The sequence below is a fragment of the Bombina bombina genome, chromosome 1 (genome assembly GCF_027579735.1).
Source record: "Bombina bombina isolate aBomBom1 chromosome 1, aBomBom1.pri, whole genome shotgun sequence".
NCBI lineage: Eukaryota > Metazoa > Chordata > Amphibia > Anura > Bombinatoridae > Bombina > Bombina bombina.
This window is the reverse complement of record NC_069499.1, coordinates 282,527,530-282,550,065: the sequence shown is the minus strand read 5'-3', so window position 1 is coordinate 282,550,065 and position 22,536 is coordinate 282,527,530. Positions and strand designations below refer to the sequence as shown.

At 40.5% G+C, this 22,536-nt stretch overlaps 1 protein-coding gene across 2 annotated transcripts in view; it reads left to right on the top strand.

Annotated features, from left to right (window-relative positions):
* The window catches only part of CCDC93 (coiled-coil domain containing 93), a 141,638-nt gene that overhangs the window by 101,426 nt on the left and 17,676 nt on the right, over positions 1-22,536 (top strand). For both annotated transcript variants that reach the window (XM_053698013.1, XM_053698012.1), the window contains 3 exons: positions 6,215-6,286; positions 6,989-7,060; positions 19,496-19,604. In XM_053698013.1, the coding sequence (XP_053553988.1) occupies positions 6,215-6,286; positions 6,989-7,060; positions 19,496-19,604 (253 nt within the window). The remainder of the gene's footprint in view (positions 1-6,214; positions 6,287-6,988; positions 7,061-19,495; positions 19,605-22,536) is intronic.

Here is a 22,536-nt window from a genome sequence, read left to right as displayed (position 1 = left end):
TATTTTTTCTTGAAACATATATAGCCTTTGGGTCATACTATTATGTATTACAATTTGAATACAATTTAAATGGAAAAAGGAATGACAAAGAAAACATATATTTTGTTATTTAAGTTTCAAAATGTAGTTGCCTATCCCCTAGTATTGTGTATCGAATGTTATAGTGCTGCAGAGCACCCCAGCATTTTAAAAATAAATGATAGTATCAACATAGCTGAGCTACACGTAAATTGTTTTGTAACAAACAAATTGCTTTGCAAAGGAATTGTAATTGAAGCCTATTTGGGTAACATGATTACAAATTTAAGCCCATTTAAAGTCAAATTTGCTTGACTAGCTCTGTAAAATGTTTACAGTTGATTGAATATATTGGGGTATTTGAAATGTCACAATGATCATCAGCCATCTGGTTTGCAGTCTTACTGAAGTTTTCTTTTTTAGATGTTTCACTAATCTATCTTTCACTTGACAGAGTAATAGAATATTCATGTAATGCTTTTTTAAAAATATATATTTTCTTCTTAAATGGAAAGAGTCCACAGCTACATTCATTACTTTTGGGAAATAAGAACCCGACCACTAGGAGGAGGCAAAGACATCACAGCCAAAGGCTTAAATACTCCTCCAACTCCCCTCATCCCCCAGTCATTCTTTGTCATTCGTCCCAGAAGGTTGGCAGAGAAGTGTCAGAATTTTTCATTTTTGTTTTTTGTCTCTTATGGAGGGTAGTACTCTTCGGCATGGGACAGGAGTTTTAAGTAGTCCTGTCAGTCTCTCAGTGATTGCTTGGATGAAAGTTAAGAGTCCGGAGATGCAGGGAGAGTCTTTCTGCAAAACCATCCAGAGATTAACAGCTCCGCAAGCAATCTGCGTTGTCGAACTTCGCTCCGCTGTCTGCCTTCTTCTCTCAAGTCCATGGCGGAGGCGATGCTACTATCTGTCACACTTGAAAGGCGGTGTTCCTGTTCCACGGCGTAGATTCCGGTAAGATAGTTTAATTTTACTTTATTCATCAATGTACTGTAATGTGAATGTTTTCCTGAGAGGCGGGTCTAACTTATCATAAAGGGTCTCAGTGAGTCTCTTGTAGTATCTTGGAATCGAGGGTTAATATCTCCTGAGGGGGGTTATTGAACAGGGGGGTTTATAATCATGTTTGTTATGTGATTCAACCTGCTTATGTGTGATGTTTATGGGCTTGTGGTTTGGAACATTGAGGCCTTTGAAAGTGACGCAGCCTTTTGGTTGGGCAGGCTTTTTTGGACTGTACGGTTCACCTTGTGTTCGGGCGTGGTTACGTTCCGTTTTCCATTTCCGCATTCCCGACCGTGTGGCGAAGCACATTTTCTAGACTGCAGGGGTCTGGTCATAGGAGGTGGCGAGTGCCCCAGCCATTGGGGGTGTCAGGTGCCGTTTTTGTTTGTACTACTTTAGTCCATATTTAAATATCCTCTATCCAGTTATGGAGGATTCTGATACTGAGACTGTGCTAATTTCAGATTCAGTTACGGAGGACTCTAATGCTGAGACTATTTTGATCTCAGATTCTGTGTCCGGTGACGAATCCGGATTGGCCTCGTTGACACATGTCAACCAGTTTTGTTCCGTATGTCATTTCAGAGTGCCTGGTACCTCGGGCTCGGGGAATCAAGGGACTGCTGAACCATCTGCCTCTGGGGGTCCTGTCCTCCGAAAGGCGAGTTCCCTACCAATTCATACTTCTACACATGCGGGTGACCCAGTTTCTGATTCCTTCATGCAGGGTGGCGTGTTCCCCCTGGAGGTTGCAGCCCTTTCAACATAATATTGGCGATTGTTCGTCTGCAGAGTCCAGACATTTATTTAATGTGCTCGTGCCCTATTGTCCCAGGCCTTCCGCCTTGGGGAGGGCCTCTACAGTTCCCCGCGGGTGTAACTGTCCCTGAGTGTTGTGCCTTTCGTTACAGGATTGCGCGCCTTCGCGTATTGCTCAGATATGCTTTTCAGTTATTGAATGACCCTATCGCTACCAGTTACAGGGATTTTCAGTCTGCTAATTCGAATGGTGCACCTCATTAAACATGTGAGGATGAAGTAATCTTCTGATTGTCATTTGTTTGAGATCTTTCCCAGTTTTGAAAGATAGGGCTCCGTTTGGCTGGTCCTGTGGGTAGGCCTGTGTCTTTTTGGCATTAACCTACGGGTTGCCTTATATTTTATTTATATCCGATGGGATGTCTTTTATTTGTTTTTGTTTCCTTCGGGAACCTTCTGGGATTGATACTATTTATTACTTCTTCTGAAGTTGTTTTAGACATGTTAGTCCTATGTTAAAAATGTCTGTTTTCTGTTTTTTCCCCTATGAGGGAGAATTTATGCAGCTTGCCGGTTGGAACCCTAGGTTCAGGCTGGTCCTGTCAGGTTTGTTCGGTCTTGCGGCTGTTCAGACACGTGGCACTGTTCTGCTCTGCTGGTTCGGTAGAAGCGCCGAGTGCTCAGGTTATCATTGTTTTTCATGTTCAACTAAGCATTCGAGAGGACCTGTGGGTCCATGAGGTGGGAAGGATTGTTTCAGTCCTTATAGCCTTCAGTCATAGATGGCCGGGCAGGGGAGTTTTCCACTGCGTCACTCTGACATCTGATTTCTTCAGAACAGTTTTCCTCCCCCATGTGGTGGAGGGTTGGAGGGCTTAATGCCCCTTACAACAATTGAGCGGTTTGGCCATCATTTTTAGGTCTCTGGATTTGTCCTTTTGGGCTTGATCCAACAGCTTGTACAGGATAGCTGTCTAGCATGAGGAAGGCTTGCAGTTTGAAACCAGTTGCAGCTCTTGACACCTTGCAGGTGTACGTGTAAGCTGTTTATAGTGTATCTAGATGCAGCTCTTACTCTGACGTGTACTGTTTGTCTGAGTTATAAGAGACCTTTGGGTCTTCTTCCATTGTCTCCGGGTGAGTGGATCTCCTTTTAGAGATCTGTGTTCCTGGGTGATGGTTGTTCCCTGTGGGGACTTTGTTTAGCTTGGGGTTTTCCGGAGCTGGGTAGGCTTAGTGCCTTTCTCTTCCTTGTGTCCTCTGCTTGTGCTGAGGTGATAGGGAGACTAGTCCTGCTAGTAGGATTTTTTTTACCTCAAGGTATCCCTTGGTTGTCCTGAGGCTCTTAGAAGTATCTTCATACGACTTCTAGCCTTGCTCCTTGGAGCGTTGGACTTTAGCTAGGGGTGGTTCCTTCCTTTGGTCGGGGATTTTGAGTTCTTCTCGCTATCTGGATTCTCTGGATATGCATCCATACTCTTGTGTCTGGCTTTTTGGCCAGTTGGGGTGTTTAGTTCTAGGGTAAAGTTTGCCTGAACTATTAGGTGCCCGGACCTGTTTTTCTCCCTGAGACTTCAGGTTGCTGAAGCTTCGCTTGGCCTTTTTCCTAACCCAGTTTTGGATGGTTTTGGAATCTTGGATTTCAGGGCTGGTCGGGGTGTTCTATGGTAGTGGGAACTTGGGCTATGTCCTTGCTCCATCTACCTAACCAGGTCATGGTTGGCCAGGTCTTCTGAGTATTTTTTACTCTTTGCCACAGAGTAGCCCATGTCATCTGGTGGTTAGCCGTGTGGCTTAAGCCTCAAGGGTGGTTGATTCATACCCAGCTGCTGGCGTTTTATGTCCAAATTCTGGTGTGCCTTAGGGTTGCATTCCCCTGGTCAGCTTGCCAGTGTTCTTGTGGATTCCCTGCTCTGCAGGCGAATGGGTTGGCTGTGCCTCTGCTTTGCAAGCTACTTGTAGGGGGGTCCTTTTCTAGGACATCTGTGTTGAATTTCTCTTCCCATTAGCCGATGACTTCGGGCCTTGAGGACAGTTGTTGCCCTTCCGGCATTATCCATTTTCTTTAGGGGATATTCTCCTCCCTATGGAGATAGAGTCCTTGCTTGGGGCTTCTTCTGGATGGGAGGCGGAAAGGTGGGATTGGTTCCCCCAGGGGTCTTACTGGCTCCAAGCAGACTTGTTGGGCCTTTTATTTGATAGATCCTTAGGTCTATGGCCTTGTTGTCTGTTTTCAGAGTCGGGTTGTACTTGTACTCTGTGGGGATGGCTGTGCTATCCTTACGCTCGTTCATGTACCTGTTTCGGGATTCTTTTGTTCCCCTGTCTTGGATCCCTGAGGCTGGGTTGGTCCAGCTAGGTGTGGGTCTGCAGGTCAGGATGGCCGAGCAGTCGCAGTCTCCTCTGGATGTGTGAGCTTTGTTTTGTCTATCCTTTTAGCTTAGTCTGCTAGGGTATAGATTTTCCTTTCAACTTGCTCCATTGATTAGAAGAGGGTTTACTTTTCCTTCGGGTTCTGAGGGTATACTCTCCTTCTCTGGGGGCCTCGATTGAGGTTTTGTGTTCCCCTTTTTAGGGACCTGTGTGTAGGTCCAGCGACTTAGGCTGTCTGGAGCATGCCCTCTGTCTGGGGGTTGCTTTTTCAGTCTGTTTCTTGCTTGACTGCTTCTTCTTCCTCGCAAGTACCCTCTGTGTAGTTCTGTTATGGACTCTGTGTTCTCAAACTTGGGGTTTTTAACCTGGGTGTATTACACACTTTTTCATGGTCGAATACTTTGGTATTCTATGGTCAGACACTAGGAGGACTTTGCCTCTTCAGTTGCATTCCGTGCTTGCAGGATGTTGGAGAGACGTCTGTTCTGTCTCTGTGCCCGGTCTTATCCCGGGTTTCGCTTGGTATAGGCGTGGCCTCCTTTCCCTGTTTGGGCCCCTTTGGGTCTCTGGGAGCTGTGTTCACTCGTGGAGGTTTTCTTTTTGTATTAGGGGATATTTTGGTTTCCTTGGTTCTCCTTTGCCTTGTACCCTTGGGGGTTTTGGCTGGTGTCCCCTTCATTTGTGGGGGGTGAGCAGTGGGGGATCGTTTGTTGGGCGACGGTGTCTCCTGGAGGACTGTTGGCTCAGGCGAGTCCATTTGTGGTCTCTAGTTTGGCTTCTGGACTAACTGCGAGTCAGTGTCATTGGGGCTTTTCCTCTTAAAATTTTCTCGGCTTCGGACGAAGCAGGTTTTTTTATTGGGTAGAGGTTCAGGCCTGGTGCCCTCAGTATGGGTCGCCTATGTACCCTCCCGACTTGGCATTCAGTGTCCTCTACAGCTTGGGTATTGTTTTCCCAAAAGTAATGAATGCAGCTGTGGACTCTTTCCATTTAAGAAGAAAAACATAAATTATGCTTACCTGATAATTTCCTTTTCTTCTGATGGAAAGAGTCCACAGCTCCCCACCCGTAATTTTATGTGGGGCGTCCTTATATTCTTCTGGCACCTTTCACCCTGATATTTCTTCTACTGTTCCTTGTTCCTCGACAGAATTACTGGGGGATGAGGGGAGTGGGAGGAGTATTTAAACCTTTGGCTTGGTTGTCTTTGCCTCCTCCTGGTGGCCAGGTTCTTATTTCCCAAAAGTAATGAATGCAGCTTTGGACTCTTTCCATCAGAAGAAAAGGAAATTATCAGGTAAGCATAATTTATGTTTTTGAACCTTTAAAGGTCACATAAAAGTAAAAAACAAACAAACAGGAAGCAATTCTGCAAATTTTATTAAAGGGAAAATAAAGTCAAAATTATTTTTTTATGATTCCGACATACAATTTTAAACAACTTTCCAATTTACTTCTGTTATCAATTTTGCTTAGTTCTCCTGGTATCTTTTGTTAAAGAGTAATCATAGGTGAGCTTAGGAGCGTGCACGTGTCCATAGCCATCAGGCATAAATGCTTAAAACAATGGTATAAATAGTTGCAAACTCTGCTGTCATAGAGTGTCTGGACGGTAGCATTATATGGAAGCTGTTTGCAACAATGTTTAAAGCAATGCTATACATAGTTGCAAACACTGCTGCCAGATGGATAAAGACACCTGCACACTCCTGAGCTCACCTAGGATCACTCTTTAGCAAAGGATACCAAGAGAACTAATCAAAATTGGTAATAGAAGTATATTGGAAAGTTGTTTAAAATGTCATGCTCTATCCAGTTCATATGTTTACTTTTGACTTTACTGTCCCTTTAATTTATTTAATTATTATATAGAAACTGGCTGCAGATTAAGAGCTTGTCTATTTTTAACCCCCTTTCTTTAAAGCAAGAGGAGCGTAGTGATACAATTTATTAGGACAGTGATTCTTAATTGTACTGACTTTGCTTTCTTCATGACAATGGTCCATCTTTCTTCTCGCTCATATTTTTTTCATATTCTTCTGTTCAGGAGGAGAAGTCTCGATTACAACAGAATATTGAGAGTCTAAAAGAAGAAGCTACTGATAAAGGCGAGGGAAAGGTAAAAAAAAATACATTAAAGGGACATGAAACCCAATTTTTTTTTAATGATTCAGATAGAGAGTACAATTTTAAAAAGTTTTCAATTTACTTCTATTATCAAATTTGCATCTTTCTCATGATATTCTTTGTTGAAGAGAATTCTGGATAGGTAGCATGCACATGCCTGGATCACTACATAACAGGAAATAATGCTGCCATCTAGTGCTCTTTCAAAGGTATAACGTTGTTGCAACACTGTTGCCATATAGTACTGCCGACACGTGCACACTCCTGAACTTACTTTCCTGCTTTGCAACAAAGGATAACAAGAAATCAAAGAAAATTTGATAATAGAAGTAAATTGGAAAGTTGTTTAAAAATGTATGCTCTATCTAAATCATGAAAGAAACATGTGGGGTTGTATATCCCTTTAAGAAATCATACCTTGCCCAACTGTAATACGCATGTAGTTGTGTATATGTACAGATATTGTTCTCTTTGTTCCCTATGTTTAGAATATGGATTTAAATAGTACTTGTGTATCCTAGCTACAGTGTTCTAGAGCAGCTTTGGTGCAGTATCTCACTTAATTGGGCATCATGCAAACACGTTTTGAAATTCTAGAGCAGAGTGTATGGGCTTTAGACTTTCTGTATATTAAATGACTTGTCTTGTTGTTATTAGTTGTGATTACTGATCTGGGTGTGCTGTTGATTTTTAGGAGCGGGCACAGATCTTTGAGCAGCAGCATAGGATGGAGAGAGAGAAACTGCAGAAAATCCGTCTCTTACTGGTGAGTGAACGCTCAGGGCACATGTTGACTGCAACATCTGACTTTATCGTTACAGTGCCTTGGGATGGTTCACCTGACAATATTATGTGATCCCCTGAGACACCCTTTTATACCACGTTGGCACACATAGTTAATACCTGAGTTGAGTAGAAAGCAATGTAAATATAGGATGGGAATTAAGATACAACTCTGTACAGTATAATGCTGCAAAAAGGGGAAGTATTTGAGACATAATGAAATTCAGTATCCTTTTCCCAAATTTCACATAGGCAGGTGGTTGTTTATCCTGCTTGTATTATGAGTCTTCCATACTGCTGTTTCACAAATTCAGTTGATAGGTTTTGTAAATAAACCAGACTATCCAAGAAATAGTATAGCCATAATGGTGGCCTTCAAGAATAATAATCAGAAAATATTGTTTGCCTCCAACCTCTTGTTCAGTTTTTTTTTACATAGTGTAAAAGAAGGTAAGACTTTATCCTTTTGAGGTCTACAAATCCAACACAGTTTGAGCTGGAAATCAATATCTGTCTGTTAAACTATCTTTATGGAATACTAAATATGTTTCTTCAACTGAACGTGATTGAAGTTCCCCATTTCTTCTTGCACAAGTAATAGCCACAAGAAATATTATATTAAGTGGCAAAAACGATGAACAGACCTTGTTCAGAGGTTCAAAAGGTCTTTCTGTTAGAGCAGCATGCACAAAAATTTAGTTCCAAGGTGGCTGTTGGAAGGAGTGATATAAGTTTCTTATACTCCTTTTACTCAATATGACAGAATCTTATAATCATATACTTTCAAATTACTTTAGTCCACAGTGAAAAAATCGTAAAAGATAATATAATCTTATGTTACAAATGCTGTAAATGCATTATTTTGTAACATCCAAAAAGAAACAAACTCCTCAAACTCTATAGTAAGCTTTAGCAATAAGGTTTAAATTACTGAAGCTGGGATCTCTTAAGTGACAACATATTGGTTACTGATACAGAGCCCCCCCCCCCCACTGAAATAGAGATTATGCATACACTCCCAAACATCATGGTTAGAAGAGTATGGTAAAGATTTACTATACCAGATGATTTCACCAAGTACAGTTCTGGATACCCCCTTTGTTGTGTTATCTGAAGAAAAACTTATTTGTAAAAAAGCTACTATTGGGTAAACTTCTTAGTAATTTTCAGAAAGATAAGCTGTTGTAAGATTTTTAAGATCCTGCAAAGGCTACAAAAAATGGACTGACTTCCTTAAGAACCCTTTTACTTCTTGTTCCTCCCTTGAAATAGATGTAGGATGTTTGAATGTATCTTTATAGATCATTCTTACAAAGCTTCCTGAGAGTTTAAACAATTGCGCTTTTAGAATTTTTGAAGGCATAATCAATTCCTACAGAATCTATGCTCCTTGTACAAATTGCTCCTGACTGGTTGTTCTCTAGCCCAATTTAAATGTTTTGTATGAGATGGGACAGAAAAGGAATTTTCTGGGACAAACTGGTCTTCCAATTCTTAGGAAATGCTGCTGTAGCAGACACATCCAGCATCTTGCCCACCATTATATAGCATTAATTGTGCCTGTTCTATTTTCTTCCATGCTCTGTGATATGTGTGTATATAACAAATTGCTGAGGTAAGAGAGCATCTAAAACTCAATGATCTGAAAGTGACTGCCAAAATGTCTCCAAAGTAGAACAGGTGAGACCCTACACAGAACATGTATGCATAACATCATTGTAAATCCACTACATTATCTGCCTTCTGTCTGCGAATAGGTCTTCCAACTTTGAGAGGGAAATGTTTTGGGGTTTTTTTCTGGGGGAAAAGGCTTAGAAAATAGTGTGTAAAAGAAAGGAGTTGATTTTTTTTTTGTGTGGAATATATGTAGTAAAAAGGACCTATTTTTTATCTTTTTAATCGAATAATAACAATCCACATAGATAACTCAATGAGTAAATGAACCCAATTTACCTTGGAATAGAACTGGAATCTGCTGCCCAACAATAGTGCGTACCTTACCATGTTGTGGCCACCATACTCTTGTTATTCTTCTTCAAAAGTTCATTCATAACCTTAATATGTTATTATTAAAGAAAGGTAACCAAACTCGGCCAATCTGGCATATTATTGATATTACTTTCTACAGATTAAATCCATCTCTCTGTAGCCCTTCAGATAGAAAACATAACTGATATTGGGTAACACACTAGAACCATGTAAAAAGACCCTTGAAAATGTTGCTGATTTCATTATATCTATAAAAGCACCATAATCATTAATGGAGAATACTATTCTTTTAGAAAGTCGGATGATGGCAGTGCAAACTTTTAGGGGAGTTATAATCAACAAATCTACTAATATCTGGCAGTGTAAAACAGTTTAAATTATATTTTGTTTTTCAGGAAACTGTAATTGTCTCTTAGATTTTGCATATTTTCTTGGAAACTTATTTATAATGTTTGTTTCCTCATACTTGCCACAGGCCACAGATCCAAAGTCTCTTTAATATGATAATACAACAGGTACACTAAAAGGGAACAGGCAGTTCAGTATCCAGATTCTTATAATCTGAATCAGAATCTTCAGAACAGGGGCACTCTATGTCAGCCTGCTGATGACACTATGCAAAATTTCCACCAGACAGGATTGGTCTATAAAAACAACTCTTTCTCTTGTTAAGTGTATTCAGTCCACGGATCATCCATTACTTATGGGATATATTCCCCTCCCAACAGGAAGTTGCAAGAGGATCACCCAAGCAGAGCTGCTATATAGCTCCTCCCCTCACACGTCATACCCAGTCATTCTCTTGCAACTCTCAACATAGTAGGAAGGTCGTGAGAGGAGTGTGGAGTTTTTATACTTAATTATTTCTTCAATCAAAAGTTTGTTATTTTAAATGGCACCGGAGTGTGCTGTTTTTCTCTCAGGCAGTATTTAGAAGAAGAATCTGCCTGCGTTTTCTATGATCTTAGCAGAAGTAACTAAGATCCACTGGCTGTTCTCGCACATTCTGAGGAGTGGGGTAACTTCAGAAAGGGAATAGCATGCGGGGTCCCCTGCAAATGAGGTATGTGCAGTAAAATATTTTTCTAAGGAATGGAATTGACTAAGAAAATACTGCTGATACCGATGTAATGTAAGTACAGCCTTAAATGCAGTAGTAGCGACTGGTATCAGGCTGATGAATGTATGTGCAGTAAAGTAATTTTCTAAGGAATGGAATTTGACTTAGAAAATACTGTTAATACTGAAGTAATGTATGAGCCTTAACTGCAGTAGAAGCGACTGGTAGCAGGCTTATTGATAACACTACATAACCTTTAAAATGTATGTTTAAAACGTTTACTGGCATGTTAATCGTTTTTGTGGGGTACTTTGGTGATAAAACTTATTGGGGCATGATTTTTTCCACATGGCTGACGTATATTTCTGCATAGAAACGGTTAACTGAGGTTTCCCACTGTTGTAATATGAGTGGGAGGGGCCTATTTTAGCGATTTTTTGCGCAGTAAAAATTCAGTCACAGTCTTCCTGCTTCTTCCTCCTTGATCCAGGACGTCTCTAGAGAGCTCAGGGGTCTTCAAAATTCATTTTGAGGGAGGTAATCAGTCACAGCAGACCTGTGAAAGTGTGTTTGACTGTGATAAAAACGTTAATTGTTAAATTGATTATCCGTTTTGGGTATTAAGGGGTTAATCATCCATTTGCTAGTGGGTGCAATACTTTGCTAACTTAATACATTTACTGTGAAAATTTGGTTGCTATAACTGATTTGGTTCATTGTTATTTCAACTGTGACAGTTTTTTTGTGCTTCTTAAAGGCGCAGTAGCGTCTTTTATATTGCTTGTAAATTTATTGAAAGTATTTTCCAAGCTTGCTAGTCTCATTGCTAGTCTGTTTTAACATGTCTGACACAGATGAATCTGTTTGTTCACTATGTTTGAAGGCCAATGTGGAGCCCCATAGAAATATGTGTACTAAATGTATTGATGTCACTTTAAATAAAAGTCAGTCTTTATCTGTAAAGAAATTATCATCAGACAACGAGGGGGAAGTTATGCCGACTAACTCTCCTCACGTGTCAGTACCTTCGCCTCCCGCTCAGGAGGCGCGTGATATTGTGGCGCCAAGTACATCAGAGAGGCCCATACAAATCACTTTGCAAGACATGGCTACTGTTATGACAGAGGTATTATCTAAATTGCCAGAATTAAGAGGCAAGCACGATAGCTCTGGGTTAAGGACAGCGCGCGCTGATGATGTGAGAGCCATGTCCGATACTGCGTCACAATTTGCAGAACATGAGGACGGAGAGCTTCATTCTGTGGGTGACGGATCTGATCCAGGGAGACCGGATTCAGAGATTTCTAATTTTAAATTTAAGCTTGAGAACCTCCGTGTATTGCTAGGGGAGGTATTAGCGGCTCTGAATGATTGTAACACAGTTGCAATTCCAGAGAAATTATGTAGGCTGGATAGATACTATGCGGTGCCGGTGTGTACTGACGTTTTTCCTATACCTAAAAGGCTTACAGAGATTATTAGCAAGGAGTGGGATAGACCCAGTGTGCCCTTTTCCCCTCCTCCGATATTTAGGAAAATGTTTCCAATAGACGCCACCACACGAGACTTATGGCAGACAGTCCCTAAGGTGGAGGGAGCAGTTTCTACTTTAGCTAAGCGTACCACTATCCCGGTGGAGGATAGTTGTGCTTTTTCGGATCCAATGGATAAAAAATTAGAAGGTTACCTTAAGAAAATGTTTGTTCAACAAGGTTTTATCTTACAGCCCCTTGCATGCATTGCGCCTGTCACTGCTGCTGCGGCATTCTGGTTTGAGTCTCTGGAAGAGGCCATTCGCACAGCTCCGTTGGATGAGATTATGGACAAGCTTAAAGCACTTAAGCTAGCTAACGCATTTGTTTCTGATGCCGTTGTACATTTAACCAAACTAACGGCTAAGAACTCCGGATTCGCCATCCAGGTGCGCAGAGCGCTATGGCTTAAATCCTGGTCAGCTGACATGACCTCTAAATCTAAATTGCTTAATATTCCTTTCAAAGGGCAGACCTTATTCGGGCCCGGCTTGAAAGAAATTATTGCTGACATTACTGGAGGTAAGGGTCATACTCTTCCTCAGGACAGGGCCAAATCAAAGGCCAAACAGTCTAATTTTCGTGCCTTTCGTAACTTCAAGGCAGGAGCAGCATCAACTTCCTCCGCTCCAAAACAGGAAGGAACTGTTGCTCGTTACAGACAGGGCTGGAAAGCTAACCAGTCCTGGAACAAGGGCAAGCAGGCCAGAAAACCTACTTCTGCCCCTAAGACAGCATGAAGAGAGGGCCCCCTATCCGGAAACGGATCTAGTGGGGGGCAGACTTTCTCTCTTTGCCCAGGCTTGGGCAAGAGATGTCCAGGATCCCTGGGCGTTAGAGATCATATCTCAGGGATATCTTCTGGACTTCAAAGCTTCTCCTCCACAAGGGAGATTTCATCTTTCAAGATTATCAGCAAACCAAATAAAGAAAGAGGCATTTCTACGCTGTGTACTAGACCTCTTAGTAATGGGGGTGATCCACCCAGTTCCGCAGACGGAACAAGGGCAAGGATTTTACTCAAATCTGTTTGTGGTTCCCAAGAAAGAGGGAACCTTCAGACCAATCTTGGACCTAAAAATCTTAAACAAATTCCTAAGAGTTCCATCATTCAAAATGGAAACTATTCGAACCATCCTACCCATGATCCAAGAGGGTCAATACATGACCACAGTGGACTTAAAGGATGCCTACCTTCACATACCGATTCACAAAGATCATTATCGGTACCTAAGATTTGCCTTTCTAGACAGGCATTACCAGTTTGTAGCTCTTCCCTTCGGGTTAGCTACGGCCCCAAGAATTTTTACAAAGGTTCTGGGCTCACTTCTGGCGGTGCTAAGACCGCGAGGCATAGTGGTGGCTCCGTACCTAGACGACATTCTGATACAAGCGTCAAGTTTTCAAATTGCCAAGTCTCATACAGAGATAGTTCTGGCATTTCTGAGGTCGCATGGGTGGAAGGTGAACGTGGAAAAGAGTTCTCTATTACCACTCACAAGAGTTCCCTTCCTGGGTACTCTTATAGATTCTATAGAGATGAAGATTTACCTGACGGAGTCCAGGTTATCAAAGCTTCTGAATGCTTGCCGTGTCCTTCATTCCATTCCACGCCCGTCAGTAGCTCAGTGCATGGAAGTAATCGGCTTAATGGTAGCGGCAATGGACATAGTACCATTTGCGCGCCTGCATCTCAGACCACTGCAATTATGCATGCTAAGTCAGTGGAATGGGGATTACTCAGATGTGTCCCCTCTACTAAATCTGGATCAAGAGACCAGAGATTCTCTTCTCTGGTGGCTTTCTCGGGTCCATCTGTCCAAGGGGATGACCTTTCGCAGGCCAGATTGGACGATTGTAACAACAGATGCCAGCCTTCTAGGTTGGGGCGCAGTCTGGAACTCCCTGAAGGCTCAGGGATTGTGGACTCAGGAGGAGAAACTCCTCCCAATAAATATTCTGGAGTTGAGAGCAATATTCAATGCTCTTCTAGCTTGGCCTCAGTTAGCAACACTGAGGTTCATAAGATTTCAGTCGGACAACATCACGACTGTGGCTTACATCAACCATCAAGGGGGAACCAGGAGTTCCCTAGCGATGTTAGAAGTCTCAAAGATAATTCGCTGGGCAGAGTCTCACTCTTGCCACCTGTCAGCGATCTACATCCCAGGCGTGGAGAACTGGGAGGCGGACTTTCTAAGTCGCCAGACTTTTCATCCGGGGGAGTGGGAACTTCATCCGGAGGTCTTCGCTCAACTGATTCATCGTTGGGGCAAACCAGAACTGGATCTCATGGCGTCTCGCCAGAATGCCAAGCTTCCTTGTTACGGATCCAGGTCCAGGGACCCGGGAGCGGCGCTGATAGATGCTCTAGCAGCCCCTTGGGTTTTCAACATGGCTTATGTGTTTCCACCATTTCCGCTGCTACCTCGACTGATTGCCAAGATAAAATAGGAGAGAGCATCGGTGATTCTGATAGCGCCTGCGTGGCCACGCAGGACCTGGTATGCAGACCTAGTGGACATGTCGTCCTGTCCACCATGGTCTCTGCCTCAGAGGAAGGACCTTCTAATTCAGGGTCCTTTCAACCATCCAAATCTAATTTCTCTGAGGCTGACTGCATGGAGATTGAACGCTTGATCCTATCAAAGCGTGGCTTCTCGGGGTCGGTTATTGATACCTTAATACAGGCTCGAAAACCTGTTACCAGAAAAATTTACCATAAGATATGGCGTAAATATTTATATTGGTGCGAATCCAAGAGTTACTCATGGAGTAAGGTTAGGATTCCTAGGATATTGTCTTTTCTACAATTGGGTTTAGAAAAGGGCTTATCTGCTAGTTTGTTAAAGGGACAGATTTCTGCTCTGTCTATTCTTTTACACAAACGTCTGGCAGAAGTTCCAGACGTTCAGGCTTTTTGTCAGGCTTTGGTTAGGATTAAGCCTGAGTTTAAGACTGTTGCTCCGCCGTGGAGCTTAAACTTAGTTCTTAAAGTTCTTCAAGGTGTTCCGTTTGAACCCCTTCATTCCATTGATATTAAGCTTTTATCTTGGAAAGTTATGTTTTTAATGGCTATTTCCTCGGCTCGAAGAGTCTCTGAGTTATCTGCCTTACATTGTGATTCTCCTTATCTGATTTTCCATTCAGACAAGGTAGTTCTGCGTACTAAACCTGGGTTCTTACCTAAGGTAGTTTCTAACAGGAATATCAATCAAGAGATTGTTGTTCCATCATTATGTCCTAATCCTTCTTCAAAGAAGGAACGACTTTTGCACAATCTGGACGTAGTCCGTGCCCTGAAGTTCTATTTACAGGCAACTAAAGATTTTCGTCAAACTTCTTCCCTGTTTGTCGTTTATTCTGGTCAGAGGAGAGGTCAAAAAGCTTCGGCAACCTCTCTCTCTTTTTGGCTTTGTAGCATAATACGTTTAGCCTATGAGACTGCTGGACAGCAGCCTCCTGAAAGAATTACAGCTCATTCCACTAGAGCTGTGGCTTCCACCTGGGCCTTTAAGAATGAGGCCTCTGTTGAACAGATTTGCAAGGCTGCGACTTGGTCTTCTCTTCATACCTTTTCAAAATTTTACAAATTTGACACTTTTGCTTCTTCGGAGGCTGTTTTTGGGAGAAAGGTTCTACAGGCAGTTGTTCTTTCCGTTTAAGTTCCTGCCTTGTCCCTCCCATCATCCGTGTACTTTAGCTTTGGTATTGGTATCCCATAAGTAATGGATGATCCGTGGACTGAATACACTTAACAAGAGAAAACATAATTTATGCTTACCTGATAAATTTATTTCTCTTGTAGTGTATTCAGTCCACGGCCCGCCCTGTCTTTTTTTGAGGCAGACCTAAATTTTAATTAAAACTCCAGTCACCACTGCACCTATGGTTTCTCCTTTCTTGTCTTGTTTCGGTCGAATGACTGGATATGACGTGTGAGGGGAGGAGCTATATAGCAGCTCTGCTTGGGTGATCCTCTTGCAACTTCCTGTTGGGAGGGGAATATATCCCATAAGTAATGGATGATCCGTGGACTGAATACACTACAAGAGAAATAAATTTATCAGGTAAGCATAAATTATGTTTTTGCATTGGAGACATTATGAGCTGGGGGTTAGAATAAAGCTAAGAAACAAAATGACTAATCAGTACCCATGAAGGCCTGAACATCTTGTACTACAAACTAATTAGTTACTTAAAACTGTGCACACTCGTGCACCTGATGAAATCTAATGTATATACAAGCATATGTAACCTACGATCAGGGAAATATGTTAGCACCCATAGGAGGATCCTCTACCTTGCTGGAAGTGGTTGCTAACCAGCCTTGTTAAAGCAAGTAATTGAAGTGATAACCGGAGCTCCCACATACCAAAGTGCAAGTAAACCCTGATTAGGGGAAAATCAAGCACCAAAGTCTTCAAAACCCAACCAAACTGGAGAGAAAAGAGGGACTTAGTCTGGGGTGAACAGAAGTAAGAATGAGGGTAACCTTTAGATTCTGTTCATAACCCCTGGACAAGGAACTGTCCAACTAGCCACCCCATATTTTGATAGCTTTATGTTAATATTAGGGAATTTTGAATTCACTTTGTGTATTTGTCCCTATAACGTCTATTGGATGGATGTATTTACTACCTTTTTTTTTTTTTATATTTTATTTATAACCAACAAAGGGTACAATCATACATAGTGTAACATCATCACACCTCACAGGGTGAGTTAGATGCATAGAAAAAAACAGAGAACAAAGACAGGACAATAAAAAGAAAAAAAAGGCATCATGCATTGGCATATATTTATAGATAAATAAAGGGCTCAATTAAGTTAAGTTGGATAGTACTCAATATATCATCAAGCACTCCAACAGATATGTGCTTGTACCACAATGTTGGGATTTTGTGTTATTTAAACTAACAACTAATAACCAAACAAAAAAAAAACAAAAAAACAAAAAAAAAATTGAAAAACCCCAAAAAACACCCACTAACAATAACTAACTCATTTATCAATATTCAGAAGACCCAAGGTATGGGGAGGGGACCATTCACTGACATTGAAATGCTCACTACTAGGTCTCAATAAGCATAGCTATATGAATGGGCTGTGACAACATCCAAGCTACATATACCACAATAGTGAGGAGTTATAGCCACCAGTTTGAGACAGTTTTGTCTATTTAAGTGAGATATTTGACCTTGATTTTTGGAGATACTGCAATCCTGTTTAACATAGGAAATGAATGAGCATACATTAGCCCTGGTGGCAGTTTATGGTCAGAGTGTATAGATTGGAGAGAAATCTATTTCTTGGAACAATTTGAGACTAGAGTTTCAAGGTCCAAACAGCTTTTTGCATTAGTATGCGTTTATGTTTATAGCAAATTAAAGCTTTGCTCTTGCCACTAGAGTCGACATGGCTATCATTTATTCAGCGAGTTGCATTTATAGAAGTGTTAGCATAAATATGGGCATTGTAGCCTGGCATTGTTGTAGAGTACTGTGCTATATGGAGGACTAAGTAAACTGCAAGGATAATTGGTTGCGTTAATTAAAAATCATAAAGTACTGCGGTATCCCCTAGATATTCATATCTGTAACAAACTCTCAGAATCTGTGTTAATCACTAACAAAGAGGTTTGCCTTTGTATAATAAACCCCTATAAGTATGTATGGTACATAGGCCACTGAGACTATCCAAACATATGTGACGCTAAGGTTAGGCTGGAGTCTGTATATGAGCAGGTATTATATGGATAAGTATTAAACAAAAGTTTGCATAAACCTTATACTCTACACATAAATGTCTAATAAAAGTAAAATTAGGAGGGGCCATGTTGTTAGTAAACTCGTGTGAGTGAGATGTAAACCACTTAAAGTTACGATACAAATAAAACTGTAAACTCAAATTGGGACCTTGTTAGTGGGAATCTACTAAACAACAACTTGCTAATGTGCTGTACTTTCCCAATGATATGGCTGGTAAGCATAGTATTGAAAGAGCTAAATTGTCAGCTGTTAGAATATAATAAAAAACAAAATGCTTCTAACAAGCAGTACATCCACTATCTGAGTAAGTACACGGTTCCAAGTTTATATATACAAGCAACCTGGGCTCTAACATTGACAAGACTGAATATATAAAATAAAATAAGTAAATGAGAAAACATACTGCGATGTAAACGATGGCAATAAACAGAAAAACTATCAAAAATAACTACAGTGCCTATAACTAAAAACCATCTGCCTACACAAGAAATGCATATAATTTGTTTCACATACAAGTATGACTGAATAAACATAGCTTTGCGGCAAATATTGGGAGAGCTGCAGCGTCTATATAGCATAGGAGAATTATGCAGTCCAAAGTTAGTGTAGGTGGCAGTATTCAATGTCCCGTTTTGATCAATCCCCACTGTGCCCACAATGTTAGTCATATGCGCGCAAAAGGGGAATAAACACATGTGTCTGCATAGACACGGCTTTGCAGCGGGTACCGTGAAACACGCTAACAACAATTTAGAACAGTTTTAAACAAAACAGGTGGCCAACCGGGCCAGAGTCAAGGGCCACTGCGAGTTCAGATTCACATAGGTGTTAACCGTTTGCAACAGAGACAAGTCCAGCAGTGACTATGAAGAGAAACCTTATATGGCCTAATACTGTGCCACCAGCGTCACCTCCGTAAGTCCGTGCATCAACCGACTCCAGTAGGACAGCGGAGGCCCAGCCGACTCCCTCTAATAAACTGTGTTTGAACAAGCCTGTTTGTTCCCAACATACCGGTTGTTTGGGCGGGCTGTTGTCCGGTTTCGGATATGTGGGGATCGTGTCTGCTCCTGTAAGCAGCTTTGAGTCTGTAAGGAGTAGTGAAAAGCTAATTGAATAGGGCAAGGTGGCAGCGTGAGGGTCGCAGATGCAGCGAGGGAGAAGCCACAGCCGTTTTCCACAGATCACTATCTTTCCGCCGGAGATGCTGTCCTCCATGTTGTGGTGCGGTATCATCTTGTAAGCTGTTGTTTATTTGCGTGCCCAAGATAATAGGTAGACTCATTTTTTTAAAGAACCCAGCGGCAGTTTCCACTTCTTGCCTGCCTTGCTCTAGGTTTGTAGGTGCCTGCGTTTCACTCGAACCATCTCTGCGCTGCAGAGGCTCTGTAAGGTGATGGCGGTCAGCCCTCAAAGATGGCGGCTTAGAAGCCTGCGTCTCAAACAGTAAGCGCTGCATGGCTGCATCCAGTCTAGTGAACCCTGGAAGGAGAAGGGTCTTTAGAGTAGAGAGTACATCTTGTACCTGGTTATCCTTAGTTAGCATAGCTACTGTCATTGGAGCTATATCGGAGAATCTGTATCAGGCAACAATCCCTTAAGGACTTTAATTTAGTCAACTGACTTCCAGGGGAGAAGTGATTGAGAGGCCTCTATCTGCTTAAGGTTCACGGACAGCTTGCCTGTCAAGTGAGATGCAGATGGCGTAGAAAAAAGGCAAATTTGCAGATATTAGCTGAGGATTTCTGCAGAGCTAAGGGTTCCTGCTGCCATCTTCTAGGTCCGCCCACCGGAAGTCGTATTTACTACCTTTTTATTAATAAATTGCTTTTATATATTCCCTCTAACCTTAAATTATAAACTATTTTCCTAGTATTCCTCTTTTAATGAAAAATCTGTATTTGTAAAGTCCTAATCCATATATGTTTGCATACCCCCCCCAAAAAAAAAAAATATTGTTTAAATACTAGCCTTTTCTTAAAAATACCCATGTTTTAACCTCATCTAGGGGTGACATATATAAATGTCTATGTATTTTAAAGAGTTTCAAAATACAACTTTTTCAGGCTCGACGGAACAGAGAAATTGCTATTCTGCAGCGCAAAATTGATGAAGTTCCCAGCCGTGCTGAATTAACGCAATACCAGAAGAGGTTTATTGAATTGTACGGACAAGGTAGGATATATTATATACAGCAGTTGCAGATTTGTTCTCTGAGTATCATGGATTTTGGTTTTGTTTCTTAAACTTCATCTCTGTTAAAAGGCAAGACTGAGTTTAAATTAGCAGCAAACTAAAAGCCATACGCACTGAAATGTGTTAAAGTTTTAACTTAGTGCATGGTAATAAAAATAATGCACCAGTGCTAAAAGGAAGATAAATAGTTAATAATAATCTGCTTCTTATTGCTAGGATCTTGCTAAAGCTGATAACTGGCTGATAAGCTTTTATGCCTTTGTGTGGGATTAGCTGTAGAATGTGCACGTTTTCTCTTTCTTTTACTCTTTAGCAGCATTTAAACCCTTAGGGCCAGATTATGAGTGGAGCACAAACGTTTGCATGCAAGCGATATCGGGTTCTCACAATAGTTTGCGTGCAGGTTAAATTGCGCTGGTATTACAATTTGAAAGTAAACGCGATCAATTGAGCGCAATCACAATTTACTCTAGAATGATAACCGTGTCCTCAGAGCTGTTTCGCGAAACAAAGGTCCAAAGTACACTTACACTCATAATAACACTATCTGATAAAAATTATTAAAAAAAAAATATTGCACAGAAAAGTTATAAGGGCTCAAAGATATGAGGTCTCAGGAAAAAAAGGCAGATGAAGGTCTTTAACATTGAGCTACTACATATACATGGCTAAATAGGTCTTTTCTTTTTTCACTTTAGTAGTAGAATTTACCAGATTTCACAAGTTTCATTTACTATTTTGGCATACGTTTCATCTACTTCCACATGACTGACATTCTGTTGGAAGTGGCGGAACAAATTCTTTGTTAAAAAGAGTCTCTTATTATATATCCTTTTAAGAGCGTACATCTTTGATGGAATCATTTAAAAAAATAATAAAGACATTTAAGGCAGACAAGTGTGCATTTCCCCATTTCTAGTACTTCGTTGTCTTAATTTTTCACTAATATTTATGTCTTTAAACTTAGGAATAGTACCCAATTAAAAGGCTGATGATCACCCTGAGAACAAGTTAGGTTTATTTTTTAAGGTGAATAAATACTATGCATTATATTAATATGTTTATTCTAAACGTATAGTCTTATATGACACTGTGGGCTAGATTACTAGTGGATCGCAATATTGCGCTTATGCTAGCACGATATTTGTGCTCCACTCAGTAATACCACCGCTAGTAAATGTGTGCTGGGTACTACAAGTCAGGTAAACAGGACCTCACGTTTGCATAGCCCGGAAGCTAGGGTTGCACCGATACCATTTTTTTCAAATACTCGCTGATACCAATTACCGATACTTTTTTTTTTTTTTTATGTCATGTGACAGTTTCCCAAGCACAATTCAGACTAATGATTTAAGATAGTTTCTTTATAATTATGAAGAACAGTATCTCAAAAGACATTATGAAAAAATAAGTTTTATTTGCTTGTTGTCACAAAGTTGTAAAAACTCAAAGAAATTTCACAGAACATGTTTATAAATAAAAATATTACAATAAAATATATTAATAATAACAATAATAAACAAATGTAAAATCCACAACCAACCACAAGTGCAATACAGTAAAAAATATAACAGTGCACTGTTTAATCATGGGGAACAACACTATGAGCTAGATTACATTTGACTGGTAAGCTTTACCAATGCTCTCATTACATGTCCAACTCCATTAAAGTCTAGGGAGTTGGAAATGTGAGTATTGGTAAAGCTTACCAATCAAATGTAATCAAAATCTAGTCCTATAATTGTAGGATAGTGTTAATAGGAATTAACTTAATCCACTGATTGGCACTTCCGGAAACCACCCTCGCGCTGAAGATCTGAAGGTATCAGTTTAAAGAGATAGTAAACCCCAAAATTTTCTTTTATGATTCAGATAGAACATAATATTTTTAACAACTTTCCACTTAAATTCTATTATCAAATTTTCTTCATTCTTTTGTTATCCATTGCTGAAGAGACAGCATTGCACTACTGACAGGAAGCTGAAAATATCTATTTAGCCAATCAAAAGAGACAAATGTGTGCAGGCACCAATTAGCAGCAGCTCCCACTAGTGTATGATATGTGCGTATTCATTTTTTAACAAGGGATACTTAGAGAATGAAGCACATTTGAAAATAGAAGTGAATTTAAAAGTGTCTTAAAATTACATGCTCTATCTGAATCATGCAAGTTTAATTTTGACTTTCCTATCCCTTTAAGTATCGGAGCATTTACACAAGTACAAGTACTCGTGCAAATACTTGGTATCAGTATCGGTGCAACCCTACCGGAAGCCTTGTACTCACAAAAGCATGCTTCCATAGGCTTCAATGGGAGTCTTGTTCTGATGTCGATGGACACGGCAAACCAACTAGCGCAATGCAGGGAGCAATTTGTACAGCATTAAATGAATATATATGTATATAAATATATACATATGTGTTTATAGGTATATGTGTGTGTATATGTATGTATGTATATATATACATACATACACATATTAACACATAAATATATATATATATATATATATATATATATATATATGTGTATATAAGCATATACATATCTATATTTATAGCAAAAACACAGCCCCCCATTGACTTCCATGTAAAGGCACTTTCAGTGCCATTTTTTTTTTTTCTTATACCCTACATCTCCTCGCTTTAACTCCTTATAACTACTTTGTGCAGTTTTTTTTACAGGCACGCGTTAAGATATCGCTCTACTTGTAATCTGGTCCTGTGTGCTTAATTTGTGTAAAGAAGTGGACAAATAAAATAGGTTCATGCACAGGCATTATAAACCAGACTGAAACGTGCTTAAACATTTCAAGAATGATCTGGTCTGGAAAATGATTGATCTCTGTTATTGCATAGTGCTTTGTGTCTTTTATTACGCTGAATGTTATGGAATACATTTAAACATGG